Below are 15,284 nucleotides of genomic sequence, written 5' to 3'. Positions count from 1 at the left end.
AGGGGTGCATCAATAATCAATACAGGGTTTAGTTTACCGAAATCGTTAAAAGAAATATAGGTTTTTATAAAAAAAAAGTACGATTTTTTCACCGTCGCTGAATTTACATAAAGATCAGCGCAATTATCTTAACATACTGTCAACGGCGATTATCAGAAGCACACCTTTAAAGAAGCCAACATTCAATATTTTTGGTAGCCAGAAAATTGTTTCCCAAAAACCAATAATTTATTAATTATTGAATTAATTTATCAATTAAAATATGTCGGGCCATTTTCAACCACTTAGATCCTCTCGCGTTTTGCGTAAAATCAAGGAAATCAGCCAACCCACCGGAGAACCAGTCATAATAAACCGAAATCCAAGAAATCTGGAGAGATTGCGTATTGCACATAAACCCAACGGTTATTTTTTGGAAAAACCTGGACGTTCGTTTTGGCATAAGTTGGAGTTGACTGTAAGTGGACGTTACGTAACTGCAGAAGTGAGGCATTTTCAGAATGGTCCTATTGTCGGTGCGAGCACTTCGGAATGGGCAATAAAAAAGCATCTCTACAAAACCACAGATACTCCTGCCTTTGTGAATCTTGCTCGAGTGCTGGCAATGAGATGCCTTCAGTCAGGCATTACTGAAATGGCTTGCAATGTTGACGCCGTTGCCGGAGGTAAAGTTGAAAAGTTTTTGAAAACATTAGAAGAAAATGGGGTTAAGTTGCAAGAACCAGAACGATACGTTGCGCCATTGCCTTGGGATGCTGTGCGGCATGAAAAGCCATGGGATGTATTAGAAGATCACCTACAACCGGCGCAACAGACAAAGACAGAGAAAACACCCAATAAATAATAAATATTTTGTTTTTTCGTTTTTGCTTAGTAATAAATGTTACATTTATTCTAATTGAATGTTTGTTTTTAATTCATTGATAGCAAGAAGTATTCCCTGGTTACAATGTACCAAAAGTCATTTGAAGTATCTTAGTTTATTCGTATTTGCCCTTGATATCCTTCCACAATTTCTAAAATAATGAACAAATCAAATTGTCAAATAAGTTCTTACATAATTGTATAGGTTGAATCATTTGCAACTTACTCCTTTATTGACGGATTCGAAAAGTGTTGTAGACCCCACTTCAAATGCGCGTTCGAAGAAGAACACGGATGCCATTATTCCCACGGCATATGTGGAGGTTCTTTTGAATAAAGTATTGTAGATAGCCTTCATTATTTCGAAATTATTTTTGTGTTTTCCAATCGACTCGCAAAATTCGGTTTGTGCACTCACACGGAAAGTTGTCAAGTACCAGCTGTTGTCAAAATATGTGTGGCTGTCAAACGAAAGAAATGACGGAATCAAGAAAGTAATCGATTTATTAATTTATTGTGAATAATTCGTGTAACTTTCGATAAATAAAATATTTAAATGTATTTAGTTTATAAGTACATTTAATCTTATTATTATATAATATTTATGATTATAAAATAAAATTAGTATCTTCAATATATTTAAGTTGTTAAACGCCATTTACTAGTTTGTTAAGAATAAAAATAGTTCCTACCGAATCAATAAACTCAAAGCTTTGTTTCCATAAAGTTACCAATATAAAACATAATTCTAGCGTTTAACGCAGAATAAAGTTTTAATTAAACATTAATTTTATGTTTTCATTTGACAAAAAAATTTATCGATTTTTAATCGTAACAAAACCTCATTGTGAATATCATTTTAATGCATATTTGTTTGCTGTCAGAAGATCACAGACTCCAATTTGATTTACAAATATTTCAACCAGACAAAGCTTTAGTCAAGTGGACTTTTAATCATCACAACTTAAATTAATTTATATAGTTTATTTTGTTTAAAATTAATTGTGAAAAAAATGGTTGATTTGACTGATTCATCATCACCATTCCAACAAAGCATTCCCAATCTGGCATTTTATATACCGGCTGTTGTTGTATTTGGACTAGCTGGTAAGTGGGGGTTCAAATATTGTCAATATATTCTAGTAAAGGCAAACATGCATGTGGGTTTAGCAAGCTTATTTATTTGTTTAGAAATTCCTCAATAATTTGTTCCACGTTCTATTATTCAATCAAAACAAGAAGTTCGCTAAGAACTGTATTTGCACTACAAACCGGTTGCTTTCTTTTTTCCAATTGCATTTTTGCGGTCATTCACATTTTCATCGACTCAGTTCGACACGTTAAAGGGTAACGAAAAAAGAATCAAAGTCTAACATAATTACTTTCAAATAAGTTTTTTTTTGTAATGCTACGCGGTCGTTTGGATAATGTTTTTATATGTTCAGGTAGTCCATAGTATTTTACATGGCATTGTAATTGTCACAAACATAAACAAAGTCTTCAAATTGTGTTCTTCTCGTTTTTGAATTATACAATTTTAATAAGACCATCCCAATCCTCGCATTTGTATATCCTTTAGATCTACTCTTTAGTGTTCTGTGTACGTGTATAGAAACAAATAATTTAAAATCATTTTTGTGTACTCATATTCTACATGATTTGATAAGTGCATGCATGCTAAAGTTACTTTATGTACATCCAAACAAGTGTGTGTTATAAAATATTCTAGCTGATAAAGTTGCCCCGACAGCAAGTTCTCTTAAGTTAAACACATTCCCCTACGTATAACAATCTCAAAAAGTAAATTTTTCCTATCTTATCATATTTCAATAGTATTCCATATTCATATGTACACATATTTTTCACACTAACATAAGTATTGTATTAATTTCTAAATTATTGAATTTTTTGTTCATGTACATATATAATTCGTATACAAACATACTACCATTTATTAGTTTGTATTATTTATTTATTTTTTTTTTGCTGACCATTTGTAAAGGTGTTGGTGGTCAAAAAATGCTGACGTTGTCAAGAAATCTGCACAAAAAATGAGAGTTTATTTATTTTGTGTAGATTAGCATTTTTTCTATGGACTGCTGCAACACTATCTCACGTATTTGTTATTTATGATTTAAATATCTACAAAACAGTGATATGCCTACTCCGTATACTCCTATTGACCACAATGCTTTTTAATAATATCAGTACCTAATTCAGTGAAGTACAACGTGGCTGCAAATTTTGAACTTATATTTGGTTAATTAATTTGAATTATATTTAAACAATGTTAGTATATTTTGAAAACATATTAAATAAATTTGCGTTTGTTTACAAACGTGGTAATTGATGAGCAGTGATATATGTATAATGTGCAGAGAGGGATTGAAACGCAGAAATCTTTTCAAATATGTAGTTATACTATATTTGTATATGTGTCAAATGTATTTAAATTCAGCCTCACTACGCGTATACACAAGTATTTTAAATAGTAATTGTTTCATTTAAAATTTAAAATAAGTTCAATAAATTTCAAAATTTCAAGTTTAATTTTTTTTTAAAGTAAACAAAAAAAAATAATTATCGCAGCCGGTAGGATTCGAACCTACGCTCCCAGAGGGAATCTGATTTCGAGTCAGACGCCTTAACCACTCGGCCACGACTGCTTACTATACTTCTTTGCTTAAGTTGTCACTTGAATTTGACTGCTCTGTTTGAACTTTATCTCTAGTGTATAATAATAGCTAGAGTGCAGTGGTGCCAGATGTTTTTGAACTTTAAAATTGTGGTGGGTCCGTTCCTATTTTTCAGTTATATTGAAAATAGATTTGAGATTTAAATTTTTAGCGAAAATAAAATTCACTTTTCCTGTAAGATCTTTTTCCCATAAAGCATAATAGCTTACAAGTCAACAATTTTAAAACATATTACTTTTTTAAATTCTTATGCCATCAAATATTTAGTTAAAAAAATGACAAACTGCTCTTTCGCCTCGCGTAAAAAGGCTAGAACAGCATTATTTTTGCAAATAATTTGTATTTAGATTATTTTAATGTAAATGTTTTTTAAACAGAAACGTATCATATCATTCTATTTCCAAATGTATTACTTACATCTTTAGTTGTTTATATAAGATTTAAATAATTCCGTCTAAAAAATATACACTTCAGATAAATATACCGTATGTTTTGCATTAACGATAAAAATTTACTGCCAAAGCCATTAGATATACATATGTAGATTGGATTTTTGTTGTTGTCAACTTTTTTTTTTTTAATGTTACTATAGTTGCATTCACCCCTCTCTGCAAACATCCTGCTCCATTTTGATATTACTTATATTACAACAATATAATTAACTCCACTTATTGCATAAGAATATTATATAAACGTTTTCAAAATAAAAACATTGCAAATTGCCTTAGAATTTCGTTAAAGCGCCAGTTAAATTGTGAACAAGAATTTTGCGTGCCAAAGTAAACGAACATTACCAAAGCAACAAGTATACAAACAAGCAAACACATTTGACACACAGCCAATTACTACGCTGACAATGGCTAATGATCCAGCAAATCAAAAACAATTCGCCGAAGACGTGGCAGCACTTGCCGCTGGTTCTGGTGATTCCTATGGAAATCTCGGTGATCCCAAGGGCGATTTTAAGATGCCCAGTGTGGATGAGGTTTGGAAGTTAATCGAACAAATGGACGGTATTAGCGATGAGGAGAAGGCCAATCTTAAGGAGAATCTTTATAATCCACAAGAAGGTTCCGCAGAGGATTTTATGCGTCGCTATGCTCAACCTGGACCCGTACATTCCTCTTGGGATTATGCAATATTCTTTGCAATGATTGCGATTATTGTGCTTCTATTTGGTAAGCAACAATGGATTGGTTTTAAATGTGTTAAATTGTTGCGACTGTCATTTGTTTGGATCTATGTACCGTTCTTATTTTCTTTTAATACGCGAAAATGTTTGATGTGTGTATAAATAATATTATTTTAATTTTACCATATAATTTGGATCATTTTTCAATCCTTGGTCGGATCAAAATTCGGTTCTATTCTGGTTACGTATGCAGACCCAAGTGTCGTGGAAACGGAACGGAACATTTGTTAAAATACGTAGGTTGCCTCATATGTTTCGGGATAGAGACCCAACCAAATTTAAATAATCGAAAATCACTTTATTGTTTTTCAGAATATTCTTAACTTAGAAACCATAATAGTATGAAACCCATTAGTAAAGAAAGATAAAACAACAAAAACAAAAGAACAAATAATTTACAAGCGATCTGTGGTCGGAAAGAGATAGAGCAGTGAGTGATTAAATTTTTAAACGTTAAGAACGGTTTATTTAAATTTCCAGCAAAACTACGAGTTCTTTGGAAAAAAGTTATGTACCAAAGTTGTAGGCAATAAAAAGATATACAATTTTTGTTTTGACACCACATTCACATAACCTCAAAATGTATATAAAAACTCAAAAATTCAAGTTTTTGAGGTTTTAAACACAGAAGTTGAAAGGTACAATGTTTGGGGGAAGTCTTGGCACAAATTGAGCGATATTTTCTGTAAAATATCATTCATAGGCACTGGAATTTACATATTCGTTACCTTAAGATTTATTTGTTCAAAGTTTTATTCTGATGTTTATACTAGTAGAGCATTGGATTGGTTACATCGCTTTTGGCAGTAATTTCTTGTGACTACAAATGTGTATAAGGAAAGAATTTCCGAAATACTTCACAAACGATTACGTTTGAGTTATCTAATATCGCTTATCAATACCTATTAACAATTTCAATACTCCAAGCTTGTTACATTTATTACTCACATACATAAATTTCTATTTGTATGTTAAATAAACCGTATTGACATAATAGTTTATCGGTAATATGTTCTGGCTGCAAGTACACATGTGTAAGCTGAAGTTTCCTCAACGAATCATCAGGGTTCCCGATAAGATTCGAGCGAGTACCGAATTCGTAGAAAATAAATAGAGCAAAGCTAAAATAGAAAAACTTACACATTCACATACATACATACATACATATGTATAAAGAACAAAAACGCTGAGCACCAACTTCCAAGCGGCTATCATTCGGTACATTTTTTGTTTTGTTACTTCCCCACCGCATTTCGTAGTTCGTCTAGCCAAATACTTATAGACACGGTCGCTCGCGTGCTCCCAGTATTCAAGCGCGACCAGCGAACGGCGGTCTCTCCGCTTGTTGGACTCACATTTGTTGGCAGTTGAACGCCGTCACTTAGCACATTCGTACAAAATAATTTTTGTGCTTCTAACGCTGCGCGCCGGTGTGCACAAACCTGCATTACATACACATAAACACATTAGCATCACAAACAGACTCGGCGGTCGCATACAAACTTATGTTCTGACGATTATGGCAACCGGCGGCGGCGAACATCTTCACATAATCGATCAGCTGCAAAGCACAGTACAATCGATCATACACCGAATTGGCGGTGATAACAGTTATGCACAACGGTTGCTCAATAAAATTCACGCGCTGCAGGAGAAGGTCGAGTCACTATCCGGTCAGGAGCGTGTTGAGTTTCTGCACAACGCCAAGGATACGCTGCGCAACACCATCGAGCATGCCGAGCAAAAGCTAATGCAATATACGAATTTCCAACAAGTCTACAATTACTCCATTGTGGCGGCGTTGCTATTCACGGTGCTTTTGGTGATTGGTGTGTTGCGAGTTCTTTATTTAATGTTTTGTTTCAATATTTTTTATTATTACATGCTTGTGTTAATAGCTGTGCGCGAAGTTTTGATATTTTTCCAAACTAGTTGCGTGTGTAGCATTGAAAGTTGAATTTTTGTGGTGCAAAGGTTAATTATTTATTGCTAAAGTTTTTTTTTTTTGTTTATGTGTGCATTTTGTAGTTTTGCGCTTCATAAGCTTGGCGCAAACAAGTGGTTACACGCCGCTACAACGTGTTTTAATCGGAATTCATTGATATCTACTGCAAATGATAAAATATTTGTCGTGTCATTGTGTTGTGCACACTCTGAAGCCGATTTGAATCGATTGATGATTTTTCTAATTTTTTAATAATTATAGTGAAAGTTGAAAATTAAAAGAGTAATAATGAAAACGTGTCGCTTCAGATGCACTCTTATTGGAAAATTTTGTTTTTTTATACCTGTCAAAATTACTCTTGAAACATTTTATCAGTTGCCACTCTTCAACAGCTGTTCATAGCTTCAAAAAAAAAGTTAGCCGAAACAATTAACATTTTTTGTACCTTTTGTTTATTTTGAACGTGCACGCATAAACATAACATAAACAGCACTTTAAAAAAGAAAGTTGTCTAACGGCTTTTATAAGTTACTTTCCGCTTCTTACCTTGACATTTGCTATCTAAGCATGTTTTGAAGTTTCCAATTCGTTTAGATGCTTTTAACCAGTAAAATACACTCTCTAAACCAATATCTCTCAGTCAATAATATTGCGGCATTTCGAAAAAAGATTTCTCTAAATAATTATCTCTTACTAAATGTTTGTTTATTAGTGTTTGTTTTGGTATGAAAACCAAATAAATCGTGTGTGCCTTACTACACTCAAATATTAGACATACATATGTATGTACATATGTACATATAAATACTTTATATTGCAGCGATAATGCAGTCTTAACTTAAGAAATTACAATCTTTATTTGATTTAAATTAAAAATGGACTTTACACCAATCGCAAGAATTTTTTGTATAAACTGAACAGGACATACATACATATCTATGTACATCTTAAGTTTGTCATGAAGTTTGTTACAGAAACATCGTAGACCATACAAAATATATAGATACATAGGGGGATCCATTTTGACGTTCCTTACTTTTTTGAAGAAAAAATAAACCACTGAAAGTTATATTTTAATGGAGAATGTTCATTATCATTCGAAAGAACATTCCTTGGCACTTATTTTTTCAAGATTAGCTCTTTATTTCAAATGTTGGCCACGGCTATGTCTCAGATGGTCCATGCATTGAAGCCAATTTTCGATGACTTCTTCGAGCAATTCGGCTGGTAACTGGCGAATGACACGCGTGTTGTTTTACTCCAAGGTCTGAATCGAAGCGAGATTGTCCGCATTGACTTTAGACTTTACATATCCTCACAGAAAAAAGTCTTAACGGTGTGATATCACAGGATATATGGCCAATCGACCGGCCCAAAACGTGAAATCATCCGCTCATCGAAGGTTTCTCTCAATAAATGCATTGATTGATGCGATGTGTGAGAAGTGGGCGCCGTCTTGTTGAAACCAAATGTTGCCGAGATCCCGAGCTTCAATTTCCGGCATTAAATAGTCGGTTATCATGGCGCAATAACGGTCGCCATTGACAGTTACGTTCTTACCGGCTTAATTTTTAATGAAATATACATCGATGATTCTACAGGATCATAAACCACATCAAACCGTTGTTTTTTTCTGCATGAACTAGCAGTTCTTGAATCTTTTCAGTCCAAAATGTGGCAATTTTGCTTGTTTACATACCCTTGAGCTAGAAAAAAATGTGCCTCGAAATCGTCGGACTTTTTTGGAACTTTTCAAGAGCCCATAGTGCGAAGCGATGTCGCTTGGGAAGTTCGAGCGACTTCAGTTCTTTCTCAAGCTGTATTTTTTACGCTTTCAATTTAAGATCTCGACGTAAAAAAAGGCTATTGAAAATTTTTCCTCTACTTGGATCACACTTAAAAATGATCAGGGTAACAAGCTTACTATATACATACATATGAGCGCAATAATCCTTCAGTTTTTGAGTTATCGATGCACACATCCTTTTCTCTCCAAAAGGCTGAACCACCGATTTACTAAGGTCTAGCAAGAAAAACGATCTGATTTTTTCAATATAATTTATTTTAACTTTTTATCCGACTTTTGGTGTTAAAAATGTTTTTAATTTTTCATTCCGGTCTAGAATCTGGCAGAGCTGATACATGGTGATAAATCGGCGATTGAGTGTTAAAATAGAGGAAAGTTCTATGTAAAATTCGTGACGTCATTTATCATTTGTTTTTAACAAATCCTATATGGAATATTTTTATGCAAAATTTAATTTGGTTTTCCATGCCAATGGTGATAAAATATAATGTGAATGCTGTGCTCCATATAAATTAGGTGCCGCTAAGATTATTTTCTTAATCGACTTTTGTTTATCGATTATATGTATATTTAATATTTTAAATGCAACTTTCAATTATTAATTTTTTTTGTTTTTTCTCTTATATTTTTTGCAGCGCTTTTCGGCTACAAACTGTACAAATCGCTGATGGAGAAGGAACTGAAGAAGAAGGAGAAATTGAAAACCAAACAAGCCAAAAAGTCGAAAAAGACAAATTAACGTTGACAATTTTATTTCATACGTATATTTACATACATAGCAGCTACGAACATAACATTCTAAACGGGAATACGCCAATTTTTCTTGAAAATGCTCTGTTAATTACATTCAAACTTAATACCATGTAAAAGTGCAGTCAAATTTACGTGATTGCGCTACATTAATTATTTGTAGGCTGAGTACAGTTAGTTGTAGTGTTTGTGTGTGTTTTAACAAATTATAAATGCAATATCTATACAAATTCATTATACAACGGCACAAAGGCATATGTACGTACAATATACATATACATATATAAATATTTATTTACAAGTGTAGTTTGTTGTTGTAGTGGTTTTTACGTAGAAAGTCAGATATAAAACAAATAAAAAAAGTGCATATTGTAATATAACTTGCGAACAATTAAGAAATACATAAATGCGCCGTGGAAATGCGCGAGGAATATGGACCGGAGATATTTATAAATTCAGCTGCAGTGCGCTTGCAAGTAATAAAAACTAGCATAGACGTTGCTTGTAATTTATAAATGCAAACTAGTTGTTTATTAAAACAATTTGCAATTGCAACAAAAAGAGAAATTTTAGAATGTGTAATGTGAATATGTAAATCATATCTCAGCCAAGCAGAGAAAATCTTCAACTTGCTGAAATATCTGCAGCGTCCAGTGCCAACAGTTGCTCATCATTCACCACGAGCAACATGTAATTCTCATCAACTGCGTGTGACAAACCCGCTACATCGGTAAAGCTGCTATCTGCAGTCAACATTGTACCACTTGAATTGATTTCGAGCATGGTCGTATTTTCAAAGGGAGACTCCTGCGTACCAATTTCCTTTATACACGACTTTCTTTGCGTTCCAAGTCGCCGCTTTTGTTGGCTCACGCTCTTCGGCTTAACCTGATGCACGGAATGTTTGCTTTTTATGTGATTATTTAACAGCGGACGTGTGATGAAAGCTGCGTCGCAGCCATCAACAATGGTATCGAAGCATCTAAAACTAAGCGGAGAAATGTGATATTTCAGTTTAAGCTTTAAGAAATAATTGTAGTAAAAACTACTCACGGCTTATCGTTTTTATGTCGCTTGATGTGTAAAGTGAGCGTATTTTTGCGGCCAAATGATTTATCACAATGCGGACACTTAAACTCCAGCTTTTGCAAATGCTTTGCCATGTGTATTTCCAAAGACTTGGCATATTTCGTTTTGAAATTACATTGGCCGCATTTGTAGATCGAGTCTGGATGCACCTGTAATATACCAACAAACAAATCAAATTTGTATTTGGACATAAACATGGCTACAAAACAACATATTTACACTCTCTTCATGCAGATCTCGCTGTGAGCGATGATAGAAACCTTTATTGCAGTGCGTACAGAAATATCTGGTTTCTGTGTCATGCACCACACGCATATGAATCTCCAAATTCCGTTTGCAATTGATCACTTTTTCACAATTCGTACAGGGCGCAGGCACGTGTGAATATTCTATGTGCTGTTGTAGGCTTTGCTCATCTTTATAGCCGGCGGAACAGTGTGGACATACAACATTTTCTGTAATTATAAAATTTTTCAGACAAGAAAATATAAAGAAATCAGTTTCCAAAAATTCGACGTACTATTATTATGTCTTCTAGCTACATGGACAGCTAGTGACATTTTTGTTGGGCATACTTTATCACAAAACTGACATGTTAATCCAGTCGCTTGGCATTGCTTCATATGTTTTTGCAGCTCTGCTGCATCCGCTAACTTTTGATTGCATTTTGTGCATGTATTTGATTTGTGTATGCGTGTTTTGTGCCGCTGCAAGGCAGCCCAGTCACTATAACACTCTGCGCAATCCTATAAATATGCAAACACCATGGTTAAAATACAGACATTTTGTGAATTTCTTTAACTTACGCCCACATCACACATTAGAAGACGCTTAAGTGGTAGATTTTCTAGGACATTTTTGTAATCTTTATGCGTAAACATATGCAAACGCTTTGTTTTTACACTGTCAAGCTCTTCATTGCAAATAGGACAGATGAATTTCTCATTGTTATGTATGCCCGTAGCACGATGCTTGCTGAGCGAATATTTATCCTTGAAATCTTGCGCGCAGTAATGACAGCTGTAAGCCGCTGTCAATATTTCATCTTCAATTTCGCATTCGAAGCACTCAGTGGAGCAATCTGCGGTGTGTTTCTAAAATGTTAGTAAATTTTTTATGAAACTATAAATTTAATAAATTGATATTAAAATTATTGCGTGCCTGTAGTCTGCCACAATCACCTGCAAGCAAGCCACAATTAGTGCAAGTATATACGTGGACTTCAGCTTCCGTATTATGCCATTTCAAGTGATTTTGTAAAATAGGGAAAGTTGGAAATATTTTCGGACATAAGTCGCATTTATACTCAATTGCAGAATGCAAATTAACCTAGAAATATAGAATGAAAGTATTAAACACTGTTTATTTATGAATTTCTTACTCACCTTGTGTTTTAGTAGTAATTTCTTGTTATAATATACTTTGCTGCATTCATCACATTTGTATTTCGGATTTGTTTTGTGCATGTTTTCATGCGCGTTGTATGTCTCCAAATCAGCAAAAACGCGATCGCAGCTGTTGTAGAAAGCAATTATCTAATGTGCTTATAACATATTGTATTCAGAAGTTCAAGTATTTAATGCTTACATTTTACATGCCAACTTATCCAGTGATTCGTGCTCATAATTTACATGTAGGAAAAAGTTTTCCACATCGGAAAATACGGTGTTGCATATCATGCAAACCTTGGCTCGCCGTTTAGCCAAATGAAATTGCAGGTGAAACAGGAATCTTAAATACACCAGTCCAAATTTCAAATGAAAGTTATTTATAGAACTAAGAAATATTTACCTTTTATGCGAGACAAATTCCTCCTTACAATATTGGCAGTAAGGCTGTATGCAGGCCTTTCTGTTAATTTTACGATAGCATGAATGTTTATTAAGTTCACTAAAGTTAGAAAAACGTAGATCACAAAACGGGCAGCTGCCATATATTTTAATACTAGAAAAAAATATATAAGCATATATCTATTAGAATACTTTAATGGTAAAACATTGAATGAGAAAAATTGTATATTTTTTGCTTACCTCTCCAAATCACTATGCCTCAACACCAAGTGCCTGGCAAGCGCATCCTCGTCCGCAATTAACTCATCACAATCCCCGACAGTGCATGTATACTCATCGAACTCATTTTTATGGCACTGTTTGCAATGCTCCAGCAATTCCTGGTACTCCTCAAATTGCTCCGTACAAATCTACATACATATACGGAAAAATGTAAATTTTGTCAATACATACGCATTCATTTAATATTTTACCAAGCATTCACTATTCCATTTGAATTCCAATGTGCTTAAATTGCTTATGATGGCTTGGTCCAAATATTCACTAGTACTAATTGTGTGCTCATCACTAGTATTAAATTCACAAAGCAAATCAGGATCACCTGTTAATTGGTATAGCTTGTAAGATGTAAATAAACACGTGTAACTGCTGTATTTGGCTATACCTTTGAGGTTTGGGAACGCAAAGTTTGGTAAGGATTCGTCATCAGCATTCTCATCTTCTATTAGTTCATCGAAAAAGGCATCATCTTCACTATTTAATTCACTCATCGCTTTATTTACTGCGAAGACCACTTTTATTTAGAAAATAATTTTATATACAACAGTCGCGTGCAAAAAAATATTATTTAACACAAACAGCTGACGGTGACAACTTTGAGCGACATCTGTGTTTGGTGTCAGTAATTGATTCTTGACAGGGTGACTAGAGTAACTAAAGTTGATTGTATTACATACACACATAACAGGCAAAACTAAAAAAAAATAAATAAATTGAAGACTTTTATTTAATTTGTAACAAACCAGTATATATATACATATATATAAATCAGGACTCTTGTAATATTTTAATAATCTGAAAACCGATTATATGAATATCGGTTATGCAACCTTTCGTATGAATATTAACCGATTAATGCTATTTGAATAGTCGTAACATTACGACTAATAAAATAGATTATTAGAAAAGTTATCACTTATTTTTTTTAAATAAAATTAAATGAATCCCAACTTAAATTAAATAAAATTATAACATTTTACTTTTTTTATGCATATGTAGTAAAAAACTTATTATATTATCAAATTCTACAAATTTTATCATTGAATATGTTCTAATTAAAAAGCGAAGTGCTTTTCGTTCTATATTACAACAACTTCCCACTGACATAACGATTTGACAATTTTGACATCTCCTAAAATCAGCAATTTGCTATAATTACACAGTTAATTCAATTTTAAATTTTGCACGCATTCTATCGACTTAAAATTTACGTGCTTTACAGTTACAACAGTAGATATGTACATGCTTACATACGTATATAGAGTACAGTCAAAATAATTTCGATTTACATTAGTCTATGGCTGCTAACTCATTCTCCGAACATCTAACACAATTTTTCTATGGCTAACAGAATAATTGCACAAAATGTATGAACATAGCGTTAAATGCTCACAATTGTTACACAATTATAGCTCTTGCAGACATACTACGTGAAATGATTGTATTCAGAGGTTGCCGCTACAAGTATTCCCAAAATAGTGAAATGTTGTTTGTGCACAGCCGTAAACATAACGCCAAATATGAGTTGACAGTTGACGGCAGTCACGTTTCGGCTTTTTCTGGAGCAGCGCAGAATTTTTTTATTTGCTTTTAACATTTGATTCAGTTAAATTTAAGGCTCTTGGGGATTATATGGTACACCTTAGTAAAAACAAAACAACTAAAGAGTTAGAGCCATCGACAAATTTTAAGTTGCTAGTCATAATTAGTACGTGAGAACAGTACTACAAGATTGTGTTAAAAAGTGAGATTTGCTATTAGTATTTCATACTATGTTCAGACCGACACTTAATCACACGATTTCGGCTGTTGAATGGATTATCCCACTAATCTTAAAAATTTATCAAGATTTCGCCATACAAAAATGACAGTTCCAAATCACTTCATTGAAATGATTTGAAACTGATCCACGCTAAATCTGTCCGTGCGACTCTGATTTTGCGCAATCTACTTGTCAGCACTGGAAAACTATTACATTATCACAGCTGATTTAGACACTACAAAGGGAAAAAAATGTAAACAAACAATTTTTTTTTAAAACAATGAATCTAATTTCACCTGAAAATCGACCAAGCAAATGAAAAAATGCATCCATTATTTCTATTATATGGAAAATATTAAAAAAAGACGGCTTTTATTTCAAAATACTATATGACAATCTTTTCTTTTGATAAATATTAAGCGAAGTGAATTCTTGAATGACAATAACAGCTGTTTTTTGATCTTTCTAATGGCAGTGAGAACACTGTTGGGTTATGAAATGCTTAAATGTAATCTAACCTTTTAAATTTTCGGTCTGAACATGATATCAGTTAACTACATACATATATGTATTTCCTAACAGAATCCAATCATATTTAAGTTCACAAAGGGCGCGGAAGAATTTTAGCAAAGACGCTAACCGAATATTATGTACATATATGTATTTACATAACATTGCAAGAAAAATCGTGGTTGGCGGGGCATTCGCTGCATTTCTGTTCGCCTGGTAGAATGACAGTTTAGTTCGATCGATTCTGCGAAGGAGAAGGCAAAAGAAAAAAATTTAAAAGTTGCAATATATTTTCAATTCAAAGAAAAAAACCGACATGAAATAAATTAAATTAATTTATTAAATAAAATCTACAATGTGAAGAAAAACTAAGAAAAAAGTGTTTGCAGAACAAGAAAACTAACAGAGGTGTTAGTCATAATTGAACAAGTATGCAGTAAGTTAAAAATTAGTTATCATTCTCGACTTAATTGTTGTGGAGAACACCTTTTGGCAGGAATTAAAGAAATGCGAATATGGTAACGAATAAAAATATGGGAAATATTTTATTTAAAAGTCGCAGCATAATCGCGCAATTGTAAAATGAATATGAAAAAAATC

At 33.2% G+C, this 15,284-nt stretch overlaps 4 protein-coding genes and 1 non-coding gene across 8 annotated transcripts; 2 read left to right on the top strand and 3 right to left on the bottom strand.

The window, feature by feature from the left end:
- Positions 1–68: 68 nt before the first annotated feature.
- LOC105222109 (39S ribosomal protein L18, mitochondrial) lies at positions 69–898 on the top strand. Its single transcript, XM_019988930.3, has one exon. It carries the CDS (start codon positions 263–265, stop codon positions 842–844), a length of 582 nt encoding a protein of 193 aa, XP_019844489.2. The 5' UTR covers positions 69–262; the 3' UTR covers positions 845–898.
- LOC125777892 (cytochrome b-c1 complex subunit 9) lies at positions 851–1,325 on the bottom strand. The gene is made up of 2 exons (XM_049454025.1): positions 1,091–1,325; positions 851–1,016 (listed from the first exon to the last, which is right to left on the bottom strand). Exons 1-2 carry the CDS (start codon positions 1,220–1,222, stop codon positions 981–983), a joined length of 168 nt encoding a protein of 55 aa, XP_049309982.1. The 5' UTR covers positions 1,223–1,325; the 3' UTR covers positions 851–980.
- A 415-nt stretch (positions 1,326–1,740) lies between these two features.
- On the top strand, positions 1,741–9,548 carry LOC105222110 (uncharacterized). Of its 4 annotated transcripts, none has more exons than XM_011199302.4 (3): positions 1,818–1,971; positions 4,289–4,738; positions 9,140–9,548. In XM_011199302.4, exons 2-3 carry the CDS (start codon positions 4,417–4,419, stop codon positions 9,241–9,243), a joined length of 426 nt encoding a protein of 141 aa, XP_011197604.2. In that variant the 5' UTR covers positions 1,818–1,971; positions 4,289–4,416; the 3' UTR covers positions 9,244–9,548. The 4 variants fall into 4 exon arrangements, with proteins under 4 accessions (XP_011197607.1, XP_011197604.2, XP_011197603.2 ...); XM_011199301.4 differs by lacking the exon at positions 1,818–1,971 and adding an exon at positions 2,996–3,153; XM_011199305.4 differs by lacking the exon at positions 4,289–4,738 and having other exon boundaries at positions 1,741–1,971.
- Trnas-cga (transfer RNA serine (anticodon CGA)) lies at positions 3,449–3,530 on the bottom strand. Its single transcript has one exon. It is a non-coding gene; the product is annotated as a tRNA-Ser (tRNA).
- Positions 9,549–9,756: 208 nt separating the features above from the next.
- On the bottom strand, positions 9,757–12,977 carry LOC105222111 (zinc finger protein 729). Its single transcript, XM_011199306.4, has 12 exons — positions 12,798–12,977; positions 12,607–12,734; positions 12,374–12,543; positions 12,135–12,287; positions 11,931–12,074; positions 11,729–11,858; positions 11,505–11,672; positions 11,150–11,437; positions 10,864–11,089; positions 10,563–10,798; positions 10,308–10,492; positions 9,757–10,242 (listed from the first exon to the last, which is right to left on the bottom strand). Exons 1-12 carry the CDS (start codon positions 12,901–12,903, stop codon positions 9,879–9,881), a joined length of 2,298 nt encoding a protein of 765 aa, XP_011197608.2. The 5' UTR covers positions 12,904–12,977; the 3' UTR covers positions 9,757–9,878.
- Positions 12,978–15,284: the final 2,307 nt, after the last annotated feature.

This window comes from Bactrocera dorsalis, chromosome 3, assembly GCF_023373825.1.
Source record: "Bactrocera dorsalis isolate Fly_Bdor chromosome 3, ASM2337382v1, whole genome shotgun sequence".
NCBI classification, from domain to species: Eukaryota; Metazoa; Arthropoda; class Insecta; order Diptera; family Tephritidae; genus Bactrocera; species Bactrocera dorsalis.
The sequence above is the reverse complement of the archived record's forward strand: the minus strand, read 5'-3'. Positions and strand labels throughout refer to the sequence as shown.

What these genes read in the sequence shown, in the direction of transcription:
- LOC105222111 (XM_011199306.4), bottom strand. Translation starts at nt 12,903, where the DNA reads ATGAGTGAATTAAATAGTGAAGATGATGCCTTTTTCGATGAACTAATA. An exon ending in TGCGTTCCCAAACCTCAAAG is followed by an intron (nt 12,735 to 12,797) that starts GTATAGCCAAAT and finishes ACCAATTAACAG; the next exon opens with GTGATCCTGATTTGCTTTGT. An exon ending in CGACATAAAAACGATAAGCC is followed by an intron (nt 10,243 to 10,307) that starts GTGAGTAGTTTT and finishes TTCTCCGCTTAG; the next exon opens with TTTTAGATGCTTCGATACCA.
- LOC105222109 (XM_019988930.3), top strand. Translation starts at nt 263, where the DNA reads ATGTCGGGCCATTTTCAACCACTTAGATCCTCTCGCGTTTTGCGTAAA.
- LOC125777892 (XM_049454025.1), bottom strand. Translation starts at nt 1,222, where the DNA reads ATGAAGGCTATCTACAATACTTTATTCAAAAGAACCTCCACATATGCC. An exon ending in TCGAATCCGTCAATAAAGGA is followed by an intron (nt 1,017 to 1,090) that starts GTAAGTTGCAAA and finishes TCATTATTTTAG; the next exon opens with AAATTGTGGAAGGATATCAA.
- LOC105222110 (XM_011199302.4), top strand. Translation starts at nt 4,417, where the DNA reads ATGGCTAATGATCCAGCAAATCAAAAACAATTCGCCGAAGACGTGGCA. An exon ending in GATTATTGTGCTTCTATTTG is followed by an intron (nt 4,739 to 9,139) that starts GTAAGCAACAAT and finishes TATTTTTTGCAG; the next exon opens with CGCTTTTCGGCTACAAACTG.